This window comes from Salmo salar, chromosome ssa09, assembly GCF_905237065.1.
Source record: "Salmo salar chromosome ssa09, Ssal_v3.1, whole genome shotgun sequence".
Lineage (NCBI taxonomy): Eukaryota > Metazoa > Chordata > Actinopteri > Salmoniformes > Salmonidae > Salmo > Salmo salar.
Genome location: NC_059450.1, coordinates 157,719,751 through 157,738,585, shown reverse-complemented (window position 1 = coordinate 157,738,585; position 18,835 = coordinate 157,719,751). Strand labels below are relative to the sequence as shown.

The following is an 18,835-nucleotide window of genomic DNA, read 5'->3' as shown; positions in this document are numbered from 1 at the left end:
AAATTAGAAGGACAGGAGAATCATACATATTTCAAATTTAAAGATTCAATTTAAAGATTCTATTGTTTGAACTTTATTATTTATACATGCAGTGAAATATCGCATATGGTGATATTGTTGGTGCGTGGTTGGCCCTGGAGATATTTTTCAAAGATGGAAGGTACAGCGAGAAGGAATACTCATTTTTTTAAGAGTTCATCTGAAATGCAGGGGAATTCACCCCCCCCCCCCCATGGGGAAAGCACTAGAAAAGATGCTCATTGATCTACACTGAGGAACTGTCTTTCTCGCAAACAGAGAACTATAATTTCCACCCTGTATGACACACTATTCCCTATTCTCTTTCCAGTGCATTACTTTTGACCAGGGGCCTCTTGTTTTTCTCAAGAACAAGTCATGAACTATAGTCATGAAAACATAACTAGAAGCAGAGAGGGAGTGTAGATTCTGTCACAACACTGTGTCATCAGAGGTTCAGTAATGTTTTTATAAAGTTGACATTTGCCCTATCATCTCTTCATTGACTATATTATTGCAATGGATTAGGGTAGTTCTTCGTTACAATCAGGAGCCAGTTCTTCCGTTGAATATTGCTTTCTTGTTGGCCTATACATGTATATACCTTTTATGGATGTTTCTCTCTCTCTTTCTCTCTCTCTCTCTTTCTTTCTTTCTTTCTCTCTTTCTCTCTCTCTTTCTTTCTTTCTTTCTCTCTTTATTGTGTATGGCATGGTCCTACATTGGCATGGTTCTACATTGGCATGGTTCTACACTGTACAGACACCCACTAGTCTTCCCTGTGGCTCAGTTGGTAGAGCATGGTGTGTGCAATGCCAGGGTTGTGGGTTACATTTTACATTTTTACATTTTTAGTCATTTAGCAGACGCTCTTATCCAGAGCGACTTACAGTAGTGAATGCATACATTTCATAAAAAACAATTCTGTGCTGGCCCCCCGTGGGAATCGAACCCACAACCCTCGTGTTGCAAACACCATGCTCTACCAACTGAGCTACAGGGAAGGCTGGGTTCAGGGTTCAATTCCCACGGGGGGACCAGTACAAAAAAAATAAAAAATGCATGAAATGAAATGTATGCATTCACTACTGTAAGTTGCTCTGGATAAGAGTGTCTGCTAAATGACTAAAATGTAAATCTACACTGGCATGACCATATCATATGTACAGTATAGGTCTACACTGGCATGGCCATATCATATGTACAGTATAGGTCTACACTGGCATGGCCATATCATATGTACAGACACCCTAATAGGTAGCCGAGCAGTTAGAGCATTTGGCCAGTAAAAAAAAGGGTTGCTGGTTTGAATACCTGAGGTGAGAAATTTGTAATTTGAGCAAGGCACTTAATCCAAATTTGCTCGAGGGGTACTGTACTACTATGGCCGACCCCGTAAAACATCACATTTCACCGCACCTATCCGGTGTATGTGACCAGTGGTAACCTGTTTCGAGCCCCACCTGTTTAACTAACAAAAATTAAGGCGTGTCACATATCAGTTAGAATTGTTTTTTTTTTTAAATACATCTTTGAGTTAATAAAGCAGCATACAAACCCAATGGACTCTTTTTTTGGTTTCGTGAACGTGGCAGCTTCAAAATGCAGGTGTTTCAGCCTAACTCAGTCCTTTCTGTGGTGGAGAGGCAGTCAGCGGAAGATACAGGGGTTGGTAAAGTTCTCTAGTTGCGCCGTGATTGGCTCAGTGTTCTGTCACTCATGGGGACACTACGTCACCGCCAAATCTAAGGGTAGAGATCGAACATTCAAGCCCCTTGAGTGCTGCCATATAGTTACATTAGAAGTGCCCATCCAAGAAGGCTCAAGGTCATTGGCCACAGATAAAATGACGTCAAATCACGTTATATCTACCGTAGCTTTGATTGGACTGATCATGTCAACATCATACTTTCGAAATCTTAGCTAGCTAGCTAGACAAATACTCATCATCATGAATCAAGTCGACAATCTACTGGCAAATCCCTTTCAATCATTGTCATATGAAGATAAATTATATATAAAATGCATCGGTGCTCATCGGTCATTAGAATAAACAACTCAAATCGCAAACCCAACAACGAGTGGTTTATAAGGAATAAGTAGCTAAATGCAAGTGTTGCTAATCAATAACTAGCCTGCTATTCAGTGGAGAGAGTGTGTGGTCCAAGTCTGGGTGCAAGGGTCTCTTTTCCAGGCTTAAAAGGATAAACATTCACATGAAACACCATAGGCCAGAAAAGGGTGAATACATTGTCCATGCTGACAATCCAGCAGGACTTCTGCCGCGTTCAAAACAACTGGAAACTCTGAACTGGGAAATCTCAGACTTCAGTGAGTTGGGAACTCTGGGAACTCTGACTGGGAAATCTCAGACTTCAGTGAGTTGGGAACTCTGAACTCAGAATTCCAAGTCGGGATCTCGGGCCTCTTTCTAGAGTTCTGACCTGAAGATCACTGACGTCATGATTCAACTTAGTTTTTTACAGAGTTTCCAGTTGTCTTGAAAGCAGCATATATCCAGAGAATGCCAGACTTTGATGACAAGTGAGCACAGCACAACAAACAGAAAATGTAATGTATTGCTGCATGAATAATGTAATATGCCAGGCAGTCATGTATACCGTAGCTAAGAAAGTAATACTAAGTGTATGTTGTGTAGTAAGCTGTTAGTAGCCCATGTGCCTCACCCTAATCATTTGGCCCCTTTCCCCTCTCATAACATAGCCTACTGTTCTGACATGTAGCCTATAGCCTGCTTTGGAGAAATGTAATCATCAAATATTGTAAGCGCTTTCATTGTCTGCTTATATGTCCCCTTTATTTATCCTACGGTTCTGACTTGGTGTACAGGGAGAACACTGTAAGAACAGCCCATGTTCTGAATTCTGTCATTGTACATTTCAAAAGTGCTGAACAAATAGTTACATTGACCATGTCCATCCTAGCTCGCTCATTAATGTCTTAATCAAAAATGATGGATTGTCTCTTATCAGCTCATTGTTCCCTTATGTCATAGTTTGTATCTCAATCGTCAGTAGAAAACCACATTTATTTAAGCACGTCAACCATATCAGCTATGTTTTTTTAAAAGGCAGTAAATGAGTCTGAATGATCTGTTTCGCTGTCAGACAAGGCTCTGCTGATAGACCAGGTGTAGTGGTGTTAACGATTCACTCCATGGTGTTAAAACGAAAGCTCTGCTATTGGGACAGCTTTTTGTAGAGGCCCTAACCGTTTGTGGGCACCGTTTGTCACCGTTATAGTGCGATTCATGTATTGTTTGGTGTTGTGTTGAGACTCTGCTGGGATACATCTACAACGTGTTCCCCCACCACCATCAAAATGTACATGCTAAAAATCGCCATTGTATGTAACAATACAAAATCCTTTAGGCCCCATATCATATGTACATAAATCCTAACCTAATGACTTCACATCCGGTAGGACTCTCGCCAGACGCCTGGCGGCGCACTGTGTTCTATAACGTTAGACCGGGGGGGAAATCTGGAGAAAGAGAGGAGGCAGGACGAACACACCCTCCCTTCCACACTCTCTCTCTTTCCCTTTCTCCTCCCCCCTCTCTCTCTCTCTCTCTCTCTCTTTCCCTTTCTCCTCCCCCCTCTCTCTCTCTCTCTCTCTCTCTTTCCCTTTCTCCTCCCCCCCTCTCTCTCTCTCTCTCCTCCCCTCTCTCTCTCTCTCTTTCCCTTTCTCCTCCCCCTCTCTCTCTCTCTCTCTCCTCCCCTCTCTCTCTCTCTCTCCTCCCCCCTCTCTCTCATTAGTGTGCTACATTTCGCTGTCGATCTCTGGGCAAACAAGCGGCGCAGGACGAGCTTCGCTCATCAGAAGAGATTTATATATCATTCCGGGACATTTTTTTCGTCTCCTTGTTGATTTTTTTAGAGGACAATTTGACTGTGATATCGGCGTAGATCAGCTTGGAAGATGGTTCGAGTCTCCGCAATATCGGTCCTTATTTTGTGCATCGTAGTTCCAGGGTTGGCCGGTTATATTGAGGTAGGAATGTTAGTCCGAATCGGACACGCATTGTATTTGTTTTCCTGTTGTCTTTCTTGTTAACTTGGAATCACGGAGGGGTTTTTAATATCAAAGCTCACGGGACTACTGCGTACTCCCCTGTAACCCATACTGTCTATATGTTCAGTTACAGACTCTAGCCTCTTATGGCTTTGTAACATTCTGCATTTCTGCTACATTCTCCTACCTGTTTTTGTATTATTAGACTGATACATTGTTTTATTAGGCTGAAACATTAACATATCAGCTTTTCTTGTCGTTTGTCTTGTAAATAATTCGCACTGTGGCTATTCGACATGGACTGTCTGTTTTTAATTTAATTTATAGCAAGCTTGTTACAAGGACGATTGATTCAGTACATTGTATCTCACGCCAGCGTGTCGTTTTAAAATCGTTTTGTGTATCGCCTACCGTGTGTTTAATTGTGGTAATGTGCACTAGTACTGTTAAAGCCAATTCATGCTTACTCTGGCAATGCTTGCTGGAGGCTCCGTACAGAGGGTGTGACGCAATTGCGGAGGCTTACAGAGGCCGAATCGAACTCCATACCGCATAGCTGTGCGCCTCCCAAATGTAACAATGTGGAGGGCTCAGTATCAGTGGCCTGTATTCACGAATGACAATGGGAGCCTAGCATCCCCCCAAAAAATTGACCAAGGAAAAAAAACATACAAAAGAATGTAATATTTTGTCTCTCTGTGTTTTTATACATGTGCTTCAAATCCCAAGAGGCTTAATGTGTCTCGAATGCAAGGGAAGCCAGCGAACAAATGGCCTCCCTTGATTAAAAAAATAAATAGTAGTGAATAGTCCTGGCACACCAACAAAAAAAAAATATCAAGGGAAGCCAGTTGGAATTTGGCTTCAGACCTATCAAATCACAAGCCAAATGTCATTATTGACAGAAAATAACCTTTGTTGCATCTCGTTGTGTTGTTGCCCTCCGGCAGCTAGCTAGATAAAATCGTCCCTTTTTCCTAAGTTATCCATGGATGGAGGAGATTAGGTATTTGTACTTACTTAATTCTCCGTACAAGCCAATGATTTATAATGCAGATTCTGATCCAACCGTAAATGTATACATTGTGTCCCTGTCCTGAGAGGATGGAAGTTCAATATGTAACTAGATGTAGTATGCTAATGCTAACTAGCTGGCCTGGAAGTTAGGCTAGAGAACATTTTAGCCAGGTAGCATAGAACAACAACAAACTGTGTACAACACTTTTAGGCAACATGAAAGAGGAGGATGGCATTTCTCTAGAAGTAGGGTGAGTTAACATGTTTCTTTCTACTTGCACAGACACACACACACACACACACACACACACACACACACACACACACACACACACAGCCATGTCATATTTAGCTTACGTTGATTGGACTAAATGTTTTATTTTTTTGGTACCTTAGTTGTCCTGTATTAGACGAAGCAGAGGTGATTTTTTTAGATGTTGAACTGGTGCTATAACGAGGACCTCCTGTTTTCTTTGTGACTTGCGGTAAGTCTCCGTGGTTATAAATCATTAGTAGTCTGAAAATGTGGGAAACATTAACTTACTTAACCATGCTGTAGGTCATGTAACTGTTTTGTTATATTTGCTTTGTGGACTTCACCGGACAGATGTTGCTCTCTGGTTTTGTGATGAAACAAAGGTGTGGTTGAATTTATTCTGCCACTGTGTCTTCTTATTGTCTCTGTCTTTAGGTCTATATATCACGGTGTCAATGCATATTTACATTGTCATTTAGCAGACGCTCTTATCCAGAGCGACTTACAGTTGTGAATACATACATTTCATTTCATGCATTTTTTTGTTGTGCTGGCCCCCCTTGGGAATCGAACCCACAACCCTGGCGTTGCACACACCATGCTCTACCAACTGAGCCACAGGGAAGACAATCATATGAACCAACGGGTTACAGAGTAAACAACACAATTATCACAAGACGGGTTGTAATATAGCTTTTAATTATATCGGTTGGTTTCCCTGGTTGATTTTTTTTTACCCACGCATTGCTACTGCTCTGTATAGCTCCGCATTGACGTGATTGGTAGGTGAGGGCGGGAAATCCTGTATAAACACAAACTCACTTCCTTGACAACTTCCTTCACAACAGCTCTGCTCCTGCTCCGTGACGGGAAGTATGAACGCTTTCTGCAGAGTCCGTGACAGAGTAAACGCAGTACGGCCACTGCAAATAACGGATTGACCATGCAGTGCCTTTTTTTTTTAAAGGAAATTTATGCTTGATCTGTGTTTTGGGGGGTCAGTACGGAGAAGAAGAAAAATGTTTATGAAATGTATGCATTCACTACTGTAAGTCGCTCTGGATGAGAGCGTCTGCTAAAATGACTAAAATGTAAAAATGTAAATGTAAACAAAATGTGTTTGACAACAAACACGGAGAGAACTTTTGACGAAAGCCTATCAGAACAAGTTCACAAACAATAACATCTTTATGATACCTTGTGAAGGGATTTCAATGAGTTTTGAACTGTTGGAAAGTGACCTGGGAGGTATTGGGGATGGATGCGGTAATGTGGTCAATGGAAGGCAGACCGCGGGGGGGGGAGAGGTAGAAGAAGGACGCCATATTGGATTCAACAAATCTGATCTAACAAAGTGGATATTTTTTTTTTTTAAATCTGTCATGATTGATGTTTTTGTAACAAGGCCCACAATGTGGTTACTAAAATCCGATATGGATATATTTGGCTGTTTTCTCTGCGTAACATTTTAGAAGTTGTCCCCTTTTTCCAGTTTAGAAAAAGTGAACGCTAAATGCTAACTCTTGTTCGTATACACTGTTAGCATACAGAAGTCATTGGTGGTAGTCGAAGTAGTTTTGAAACAGTTGATTTGATGACGGTGACCTGAACATTTTTTTTATTGGAGTTGACATCCATACAGCGTTATATTCTGATTTTTAACCTCAACATAGTGTGGAATACATATAAAAACAGCCTAAATGCTAATTTTGCTGTGGTGGAAATGGGGAGATTTGGGATGGAGCTGCAGGTGGGAAAATTGTGATTTTTTTTTTTTTTTTTTTTACGAATTTATTTTTTACTTTATGCCATCTTGGCTGAGCTCCTATGTCAAGCACCGGGAAACGGACTCCAACATCTCAGAAAAAGGTGTTTTTCATTCAGCCAGTTGCTTGTAATGAGCTGGATGGCTATAGAGACTAGCCCGTTATCACTACGCGTGGTACGGTGTACACCAATTTTATAACCGCTCCCCCGACGCAAAAGAAGTATGAACTCTCTGACTTCTACGGAAGCCGCATCGCCGTAAACGCTGTACGTTCTCTGCAGATGTCGGATTGACCGTGCAGATCCTTCTTTGTTTTTACAATGTGGGTCGGAAGGAAAGGCTGCTGGGGAACGACGTTGTCAGAGCAGGAATTACAGCAGGGTAGACTAGAAGAGAGGAGGGGTTTGCTAGCTGTCGCAGCAGAGATGAAAGGAAAGGAGACTTTATAGACATGGTTTGTGCTTGGCAATGTGATCCGGAGGCTCCACACTGAGGGTGTGACGCAAATATGGAGGCTTACGGAGGCCAAATCGATCTCCTTCCGTTATCGCCTCACTTTTAACTTGGAGTGCTCTGTATATCTCTGCATTGACATGATTGGTTGACAGTTGGGTTTGGGGTGGTAGTGGTACATCTTGTATAAACACATAACTCTCCTTTGTTGACAACAGATTTGCTCCACCAAGCGCGAGAAGTATGATTACCCTGAGGACGCATCGCATGTAAACACTGTACGGCCAATGCAGATGCTAGGAAAATGACGTAATTGTAAATTGGCTTTAAGACACTGTAGAGCCGGCGAGAGTGCTATGGCTCAGAAAACGTACACTCAGTCCAGGGATAACTCTTGCGTTGTTCTCCGTAATGGCTGCTGTGGTAGTGTGGTGCCACTTGCGAGCTAGAATGAGGACGAAAATGTCAGTTTACTTAAACAAGCAGTCGTCGTCAATCTTCTCGGTGTAACAGTTGGGGGGGGGGGTGATGGGGACAGTTTGTACTACAATGTATTTGTCATTACCTGGATTGAGGTATGTTTTCCGAGCCATAGCTCGTGCTGGCTCCTCGGTGTCTGAAAATACACAGGAAAGACTGTCTGACCCTAGTGCAGCTGTATGCAGGCAGGCGGGTCCTATCTGCTGGGCTAAGCCAGGGTCAGAGTGGGACTGGCCTGGACACAACATGCTTCTAAAGTCTTCCTCTCAATAACAACACAATGATCATTCATTTGATCTCAGACCTCATCGACCTTCATGTGTTTACCATCATGTGTTTACCATCATGTGTTTACCATCATGTGTTTACCATCATGTGTTTATCACAAGGAGAATAAAGAACTGACTGGTTTTGAGAGTCTGGTACGATATATTTGTTACAGGAAACTGCCAAATATAAAGGAACCACTTGAGTAAATGAGGGATTTTTTTTTAACCTTTATTTTAACTAGGCAAGTCAGTTAAGAACAAATTCTTATTATCAATGACAGTCAAGGAACAGTGGGTTAACTGCCTTGTTCAGGGGGCAGAACGACAGATTTTTACCTTGTCAACTCGGGGATTTGAACTTGCAACCTTTCAGTTACTAGTCCAACGCTCTAACCACTGGTTTCAAGTACATTGAAACCAGATGCATCAACACCGGTGTTGTTCCAGAGTAAATGGAAGTAATTAATATCCCATCATGTATAAAAATACTGGACAGGCCATTTATTTAGGCTACCGTGGCTGGCTGTGCCCCCATAGGATAACAACGCCCCCGTCCACAGGGTACGAGTCGTCACCGAATGGTTTGATGAGTATGAAAACGATGTAAACCCTATTCCATTGCCGTCTCAGTCACCAGATTTCAACACAATTGCACACTTGTGGGAGATTGTGGTGCGACGCCTGAGACAGCGTTTTTCACCACTGTCATCATCATCATCATCATCAAAAAGCCAAATAATGGAAATTCTAGTGGAACAATGGTGTCACATCCCTCCAATAAAATTCCAGAATCATGGTGGCTTAACGGCCTATTAAAACACTTTTTATTTTGGCAGTTACCTGTAAGACAAAACAATCCTTTTTTACAATGACATTAAGCCAATTCACTCTTGAAAGAAATCATGCTTTTATATTAGCCTACCTTTTTTTTGTTTTTCTGGAGTAGGTCTAGCTAGCCACAGACTGTACAGAATAGAAATCTACCTTTTTCTTTTTCTGGAGTAGGTCTAGCTAGCCACAGACTGTACAGAATAGAAATCTACCTTTTTGTTTTTCTGGAGTAGGCCTAGCTAGCCACAGACTACAGAATAGAAATCTACCTTTTTGTTTTTCTGGAGTAGGTCTAGCTAGCCACAGACTGTACAGAATAGGAATCTACCTTTTTGTTTTTCTGGAGTAGGTCTAGCTAGCCACAGACTGTACAGAATAGGAATCTACCTTTTTGTTTTTCTGGAGTAGGCCTAGCTAGCCACAGACTGTGTGTGTGTGTGTGTGTGTGTGTGTGTGTAATGCTATTGTTCCTTACAGACAAAGGTGTGTGTGTGTGTGTGTGTGTGTGTGTGTGTGTGTTATATCAGTGTGCTATATCAGGCTTGGGTTATGATGACATAAAGATGTATTGAATTCTCAGAGCAAAGTAAACAAGCCAGGTGCTATACTGCTGACTGAGCCAGCTGTGTACAACATGCTGCTGGTGCTGCACTGGGAAGGATTTTGGTATCACAGGGCCAGGCTTTTGGTATCACAGGGCCAGGCTTTTGGGTATCACAGGGCCAGGCTTTTGGGTATCACAGGGCCAGGCTTTGGGGTATCACAGGGCCAGGCTTTTGGGTATCACAGGGCCAGGCTTTTGGGTATCACAGGGCCAGGCTTTTGGGTATCACAGGGCCAGGCTTTTGGGTATCACAGGGCCAGGCTTTTGGGTATCACAGGGCCAGGCTTTTGGGTATCACAGGGCCAGGCTTTTGGGTATCACAGGGCCAGGCTTTTGGGTATCACAGGGCCAGGCTTTTGGGTATCACAGGGCCAGGCTTTTGGGTATCACAGGGCCAGGCTTTTGGGTATCACAGGGCCAGGCTTTTGGGTATCACAGGGCCAGGCTTTTGGGTATCACAGGGCCAGGCTTTTGGGTATCACAGGGCCAGGCTTTTGGGTATCACAGGGCCAGGCTTTTGGGTATCACAGGGCCAGGCTTTTGGGTATCACAGGGCCAGGCTTTTGGGTATCACAGGGCCAGGCTTTTGGGAATCACAGGGCCAGGCTTTTGGGAATCACAGGGCCAGGCTTTTGGGAATCACAGGGCCAGGCTTTTGGGTATCACAGGGCCAGGCTTTTGGGAATCACAGGGCCAGGCTTTTGGGAATCACAGGGCCAGGCTTTTGGGAATCACAGGGCCAGGCTTGGGAAGGATTTGGGTATCACAGGGCCAAGCTTGGTAAGGATTTGGGTGCCACAGGGCCAGGCTTGGGTATGACAGGGCCAGGCTTGGGTATGACAGGGCCAGGCTTGGTAAGGATTTGGGAATCACAGGGCCAGGCTTGGGAAGGATTTGGGTATGACAGGGCCAGGCTTGGGTATGACAGGGCCAGGCTTGGTAAGGATTTGGGAATCACAGGGCCAGGCTTGGGTATCACAGGGCCAGGCTTGGGTATCACAGGGCCAGGCTTGGGAAGGTTTTGAGTATCACAGGGCCAGGCTTGGGTATCACAGGGCCAGGCTTGGGAAGGATTTGGGTATCACAGGGCCAGGCTTTTGGTATCACAGGGCCAGGCTTTTGGTATCACAGGGCCAGGCTTTTGGGTATCACAGGGCCAGGCTTTTGGGTATCACAGGGCCAGGCTTTTGGGTATCACAGGGCCAGGCTTTTGGGTATCACAGGGCCAGGCTTTTGGGTATCACAGGGCCAGGCTTTTGGGTATCACAGGGCCAGGCTTTTGGGTATCACAGGGCCAGGCTTTTGGGTATCACAGGGCCAGGCTTTTGGGTATCACAGGGCCAGGCTTTTGGGTATCACAGGGCCAGGCTTTTGGGTATCACAGGGCCAGGCTTTTGGGAATCACAGGGCCAGGCTTTTGGGAATCACAGGGCCAGGCTTTTGGGAATCACAGGGCCAGGCTTTTGGGAATCACAGGGCCAGGCTTGGGAAGGATTTGGGTATCACAGGGCCAAGCTTGGTAAGGATTTGGGTGCCACAGGGCCAGGCTTGGGAATGACAGGGCCAGGCTTGGGTATGACAGGGCCAGGCTTGGTAAGGATTTGGGAATCACAGGGCCAGGCTTGGGAAGGATTTGGGTATGACAGGGCCAGGCTTGGGTATGACAGGGCCAGGCTTGGTAAGGATTTGGGAATCACAGGGCCAGGCTTGGGAAGGATTTGGGTATCACAGGGCCAGGCTTGGGTATCACAGGGCCAGGCTTGGGTATCACAGGGCCAGGCTTGGGTATCACAGGGCCAGGCTTGGGAAGGTTTTGGGTATCACAGGGCCAGGCTTGGGAAGGATTTGGGTATCACAGGGCCAGGCTTGGGTGTCACAGGGCCACTCTTGGGAAGGATTTGGGTATCACAGGGCCAGGCTTGGGTGTCACAGGGCCAGGCTTGGGAAGGATTTGGGTATCACAGGGCCAGGCTTGGGTATCACAGGGCCAGGCTTGGGAAGGATTTGGGTATCACAGGAGCAGGCTTGGGTATCACAGGAGCAGGCTTGGGTATCACAGGAGCAGGCTTGGGTATCACAGGAGCAGGCTTGGGTATCACAGGGCCAGGCTTGGGTATCACAGGGCCAGGCTTGGGAAGGATTTGGGTATCACAGGGCCAGGCTTGGGAAGGATTTGGGAATCACAGGGCCAGGCTTGGGAAGGATTTGGGAATCACAGGGCCAGGCTTGGGAAGGATTTGGGAATCACAGGGCCAGGCTTGGGAAGGATTTGGGTATCACAGGGCCAGGCTTGGGAAGGATTTGGGAATCACAGGGCCAGGCTTGGGAAGGATTTGGGAATCACAGGGCCAGGCTTGGGAAGGATTTGGGAATCACAGGGCCAGGCTTGGGAAGGATTTGGGTATCACAGGGCCAGGCTTTTGGGTATCACAGGGCCAGGCTTTTGGGTATCACAGGGCCAGGCTTTTGGGTATCACAGGGCCAGGCTTTTGGGTATCACAGGGCCAGGCTTTTGGGTATCACAGGGCCAGGCTTTTGGGTATCACAGGGCCAGGCTTTTGGGAATCACAGGGCCAGGCTTTTGGGAATCACAGGGCCAGGCTTGGGAAGGATTTGGGTATCACAGGGCCAAGCTTGGTAAGGATTTGGGTGCCACAGGGCCAGGCTTGGGTATGACAGGGCCAGGCTTGGGTATGACAGGGCCAGGCTTGGGTATGACAGGGCCAGGCTTGGGTATGACAGGGCCAGGCTTGGGTATGACAGGGCCAGGCTTGGTAAGGATTTGGGAATCACAGGGCCAGGCTTGGTAAGGATTTGGGAATCACAGGGCCAGGCTTGGGAAGGATTTGGGTATGACAGGGCCAGGCTTGGGTATGACAGGGCCAGGCTTGGTAAGGATTTGGGAATCACAGGGCCAGGCTTGGGAAGGTTTTGGGTATCACAGGGCCAGGCTTGGGTGTCACAGGGCCAGGCTTGGGAAGGATTTGGGTATCACAGGGCCAGGCTTGGGTGTCACAGGGCCAGGCTTGGGAAGGATTTGGGTATCACAGGGCCAGGCTTGGGTATCACAGGGCCAGGCTTGGGAAGGATTTGGGTATCACAGGAGCAGGCTTGGGTATCACAGGAGCAGGCTTGGGTATCACAGGAGCAGGCTTGGGTATCACAGGAGCAGGCTTGGGTATCACAGGGCCAGGCTTGGGAAGGATTTGGGTATGACAGGGCCAGGCTTGGGAAGGATTTGGGTATCACAGGGCCAGGCTTGGGAAGGATTTGGGAATCACAGGGCCAGGCTTGGGAAGGATTTGGGAATCACAGGGCCAGGCTTGGGAAGGATTTGGGAATCACAGGGCCAGGCTTGGGAAGGATTTGGGTATCACAGGGCCAGGCTTGGGAAGGATTTGGGTATCACAGGGCCAGGCTTGGAAAGGATTTTGGTATCACAGGGCCAGGCTTGGGAAGGATTTGGGTATCACAGGGCCAGGCTTGGGTATCACAGGGCCAGGCTTGGGTATCACAGGGCCAGGCTTGGGAAGGATTTGGGTATCACAGGGCCAGGCTTGGGAAGGCTTTGGGAATCACAGGGCCAGGCTTGGGTATCACAGGGCCAGGCTTGGTAAGGATTTGGGTATCACAGGGCTAGGCTTGGGTATCACAGGGCCAGGCTTGGTAAGGATTTGGGAATCACAGGGCCAGGCTTGGGAAGGATTTGGGTATCACAGGGCCAGGCTTGGGAAGGATTTGGGTATCACAGGGCCAGGCTTGGGAAGGATTTGGGTATCACAGGGCCAGGCTTGGGAAGGATATGGGTATCACAGGGCCAGGCTTGGGAAGGATTTGGGTATCACAGGGCCAGGCTTGGGAAGGATTTGGGTATCACAGGGCCAGGCTTGGGAAGGATTTGGGTATCACAGGGCCAGGCTTGGGAAGGATTTGGGAATCACAGGGCCAGGCTTGGGAAGGATTTGGGAATCACAGGGCCAGGCTTGGGAAGGATTTGGGTATCACAGGGCCAGGCTTGGGAAGGATTTGGGTATCACAGGGCCAGGCTTGGGTATCACAGGGCCAGGCTTGGGTATCACAGGGCCAGGCTTGGGAAGGATTTGGGAATCACAGGGCCAGGCTTGGGAAGGATTTGGGTATCACAGGGCCAGGCTTGGGAAGGATTTGGGTATCACAGGGCCAGGCTTGGGAAGGATTTGGGTATCACAGGGCCAGGCTTGGGAAGGATTTGGGAATCACAGGGCCAGGCTTGGGAAGGATTTGGGAATCACAGGGCCAGGCTTGGGAAGGATTTGGGTATCACAGGGCCAGGCTTGGGAAGGATTTGGGTATCACAGGGCCAGGCTTGGGTATCACAGGGCCAGGCTTGGGTATCACAGGGCCAGGCTTGGGAAGGATTTGGGAATCACAGGGCCAGGCTTGGGAAGGATTTGGGAATCACAGGGCCAGGCTTGGGAAGGATTTGGGTATCACAGGGCCAGGCTTGGGAAGGATTTGGGAATCACAGGGCCAGGCTTGTGAAGGATTTGGGTATCACAAGGCCAGGCTTGGGAAGGATTTGGGTATCACAGGGCCAGGCTTGGGTATCACAGGGCCAGGCTTGGGAAGGATTTGGGTATCACAGGGCCAGGCTTGGGAAGGATTTGGGTATCACAGGGCCAGGCTTGGGAAGGATTTGGGTATCACAGGGCCAGGCTTGGGTATCACAGGGCCAGGCTTGGGAAGGATTTGGGTATCACAGGGCCAGGCTTGGCTATCACAGGGCCAGGCTTGGGAAGGATTTGGGAATCACAGGGCCAGGCTTGGTAAGGATTTGGGAATCACAGGGCCAGGCTTAGGAAGGATTTGGGAATCACAGGGCCAGGCTTGGGAAGGATTTGGGAATCACAGGGCCAGGCTTGGGAAGGATTTGGGGAAGTGCGTCTCCTGGTACGGGTCGTGTAGGCTAGTAGCTGTGATCTGGGAGAGAATGCTTTCTCTGCTGTTTTCTTGAATCACAACCTCTCAATGCTTGCAGCAGCGGGGGCGAGTGGACTTCTATTGGGAATTATTGCTAATTATTTATTATTATTTAACCAGAAAATATATACTGCTGCACTCTGGGTAATAAGCCTATACATTTGAATGGTTATGAATGTATTTTCGTTTATCTTTTTTAAATGAACAAAAAGGCTGCTCAATATTTATTATTCTGTGCCTTGGGATGATTAGGGCTGATTTTTAATGGAATAGTGGTTGGTCGTATGGTTGAGTTAAACCTTGGTGGAATAACTTCCTGTGATCTTTTCGAGGGCCCTGCGTTGGACTAATCATTTATGTCGTTTTGGTGATAATCATAAGTCAAGTTTCCCTGCGTGGCTTTTTTGGAGGGAAACTGTGAAGTCAGCGGGATTAGTTTTCAGTCTTTTTATTCCAGAAAGTGAAACTGTGTGTCTGGTTTTGCTGTTTGTCATTACGTCACGTAGCCGTCCTCTAGGCTACGTCCTAAAATACATGTGTTCATATGGACAGAACATTAGATGTTCTAGCAGAGGCTACCGACTCTATGAAAATAAAACTCGTTCATGCGGAAATATTTGGATCTGGTGAAAAGGGAGACATTTTGGTAATTTCAAATTAAAACATACTCTTTCACATGACAATAAAAATGTAAACATTCAGAGTTTTTTTTTTTAATTTTATTTTAAATTTTTTCATTATTATATATTTTTGCAGATGAATTGTTTAGTGTCCCCCCCCCCCAAGCATCCATAATGATTAGGCTGGTTTCCCTGCTGGTCATTTCTCTGTACTTTCTTTATTCCTCTTTCACTTCCATTACTAGTCAGTCTGTTCCTCTTTTAGAAACACCATGACTCCTCCACTTCTGTTATTACGCTGTACATTCCAGATGTCACGCCACGGTGAGACAGTAGCGCCCTACGGGGGGGGCACGGTGAGACAGTAGCGCCCCTACGGGGGGGCACGGTGAGACAGTAGCGCCCCTACGGGGGGGGCCACGGTGAGACAGTAGCGCCCCTACGGGGGGGCCACGGTGAGACAGTAGCGCCCTACGGGGGGGGGGGGGGGCACGGTGAGACAGTAGCGCCCTACGGGGGGGAGGGGGGCACGGTGAGACAGTAGCGCCCCTACGGGGGGGGCACGGTGAGACAGTAGCGCCCTACGGGGGGGCACGGTGAGACAGTAGCGCCCCTACGGGGGGGGCCACGGTGAGACAGTAGCGCCCTACGGGGGGGAGGGGGCACGGTGAGACAGTAGCGCCCCTACGGGGGGGCACGGTGAGACAGTAGCGCCCCTACGGGGGGGGCACGGTGAGACAGTAGCGCCCCTACGGGGGGGGCCACGGTGAGACAGTAGCGCCCTACGGGGGGGGCCACGGTGAGACAGTAGCGCCCTACGGGGGGGGCACGGTGAGACAGTAGCGCCCCTACGGGGGGGGGCCACAGTGAGACAGTAGCGCCCTATGGGGGGGGGCACGGTGAGACAGTAGCGCCCCTACGGGGGGGGGCACGGTGAGACAGTAGCGCCCCTACGGGGGGGCACGGTGAGACAGTAGCGCCCTACGGGGGGGGCCACGGTGAGACAGTAGCGCCCTACGGGGGGGAGGGGGCACGGTGAGACAGTAGCGCCCCTACGGGGGGGGCACGGTGAGACAGTAGCGCCCCTACGGGGGGGGCACGGTGAGACAGTAGCGCCCCTACGGGGGGGCCACGGTGAGACAGTAGCGCCCCTACGGGGGGGCCACGGTGAGACAGTAGCGCCCTACGGGGGGGGCACGGTGAGACAGTAGCGCCCCTACGGGGGGGGCCACAGTGAGACAGTAGCGCCCTATGGGGGGGGCCACGGTGAGACAGTAGCGCCCCTACGGGGGGGGCCACGGTGAGACAGTAGCGCCCTACGGGGGGGCCACGGTTAGACAGTAGCGCCCTACGGGGGGGCCACAGTGAGACAGTAGCGCCCTACGGGGGGGGCCACGGTGAGACAGTAGCGCCCCTACGGGGGGGGCCACGGTGAGACAGTAGCGCCCTACGGGGGGGGCCACGGTGAGACAGTAGCGCCCTACGGGGGGGCACGGTGAGACAGTAGCGCCCTACGGGGGGGGGCCACGGTGAGACAGTAGCGCCCCTACGGGGGGGGCACGGTGAGACAGTAGCGCCCCTACGGGGGGGGCCACGGTGAGACAGTAGCGCCCCTACGGGGGGGGCCACGGTGAGACAGTAGCGCCCCTACGGGGGGGCCACGGTGAGACAGTAGCGCCCCTACGGGGGGGCCACGGTGAGACAGTAGCGCCCTACGGGGGGGGCACGGTGAGACAGTAGCGCCCTACGGGGGGGGCACGGTGAGACAGTAGCGCCCTACGGGGGGGGCCACGGTGAGACAGTAGCGCCCTACGGGGGGGGCCACGGTGAGACAGTAGCGCCCTACGGGGGGGCCACGGTGAGACAGTAGCGCCCTACGGGGGGGGCCACGGTGAGACAGTAGCGCCCTATGGGGGGGGCCACGGTGAGACAGTAGCGCCCTATGGGGGGGGCCACGGTGAGACAGTAGCGCCCCTATGGGGGGGGCCACGGTGAGACAGTAGCGCCCCTATGGGGGGGCACGGTGAGACAGTAGCGCCCCTACGGGGGGGGCACGGTGAGACAGTAGCGCCCCTACGGGGGGGCACGGTGAGACAGTAGCGCCCTATGGGGGGGGGCCACGGTGAGACAGTAGCGCCCCTACGGGGGGCCGGGGTGAGACAGTAGCGCCCCTACGGGGGGGGCACGGTGAGACAGTAGCGCCCCCTACGGGGGGGGCACGGTGAGACAGTAGCGCCCCTACGGGGGGGCACGGTGAGACAGTAGCGCCCCTACGGGGGGGGCACGGTGAGACAGTAGCGCCCCTACGGGGGGGGCACGGTGAGACAGTAGCACCCTATGGGGGGGCACGGTGAGACAGTAGCACCCTATGGGGGGGGCCACGGTGAGACAGTAGCGCCCCTATGGGGGGGGCCACGGTGAGACAGTAGCGCCCCTATGGGGGGGCACGGTGAGACAGTAGCGCCCCTACGGGGGGGGCACGGTGAGACAGTAGCGCCCTATGGGGGGGCACGGTGAGACAGTAGCGCCCCTACGGGGGGGGCCACGGTGAGACAGTAGCGCCCCTACGGGGGGGGCACGGTGAGACAGTAGCGCCCTATGGGGGGGGCCACGGTGAGACAGTAGCGCCCCTACGGGGGGGGCACGGTGAGACAGTAGCGCCCCTACGGGGGGGCCACGGTGAGACAGTAGCGCCCCTACGGGGGGGGCACGGTGAGACAGTAGCGCCCCTACGGGGGGGGCCACGGTGAGACAGTAGCGCCCCTACGGGGGGGCACGGTGAGACAGTAGCGCCCTATGGGGGGGGGGGCACGGTGAGACAGTAGCGCCCCTACGGGGAGGAGGGGGGGCCACGGTGAGACAGTAGCGCCCCTACGGGGGGGCCACGGTGAGACAGTAGCGCCCTATGGGGGGGACCACGGTGAGACAGTAGCGCCCTACGGGGGGGCACGGTGAGACAGTAGCGCCCTATGGGGGGGGGCACGGTGAGACAGTAGCGCCCTACGGGGGGGGCACAGTGAGACAGTAGCGCCCCTACGGGGGGCACGGTGAGACAGTAGCGCCCTACGTGGGGGGGGCACGGTGAGACAGTAGCGCCCTACGGGGGGGGCACGGTGAGACAGTAGCGCCCTACGGGGGGGGCACGGTGAGACAGTAGCGCCCCTACGGGGGGGGCACGGTGAGACAGTAGCGCCCTACGGGGGGGGCCACGGTGAGACAGTAGCGCCCTATGGGGGGGGCACGGTGAGACAGTAGCGCCCTATGGGGGGGGCACGGTGAGACAGTAGCGCCCTATGGGGGGGGGGCACGGTGAGACAGTAGCACCCTATGGGGGGGCACGGTGAGACAGTAGCACCCTATGGGGGGGGCACGGTGAGACAGTAGCGCCCCTATGGGGGGGCACGGTGAGACAGTAGCGCCCTATGGGGGGGGCACGGTGAGACAGTAGCGCCCTATGGGGGGGGCACGGTGAGACAGTAGCGCCCTAAGGGGGGGGCACGGTGAGACAGTAGCGCCCTACGGGGG

At 50.7% G+C, this 18,835-nt stretch overlaps 1 protein-coding gene across 15 annotated transcripts in view; it reads left to right on the top strand.

Annotated features, from left to right (window-relative positions):
* The first annotated feature begins 3,731 nt into the window (after positions 1-3,731).
* aplp2 (amyloid beta (A4) precursor-like protein 2) overlaps positions 3,732-18,835 on the top strand; it is a 140,290-nt gene continuing 125,186 nt past the window's right edge. For all 15 annotated transcript variants that reach the window (XM_045724929.1, XM_045724927.1, XM_045724926.1 and 12 more), the window contains exon 1: positions 3,732-4,032. In XM_045724929.1, coding sequence (XP_045580885.1) covers positions 3,961-4,032 — 72 coding nt within the window. In that variant the 5' untranslated portion in view covers positions 3,732-3,960. The remainder of the gene's footprint in view (positions 4,033-18,835) is intronic.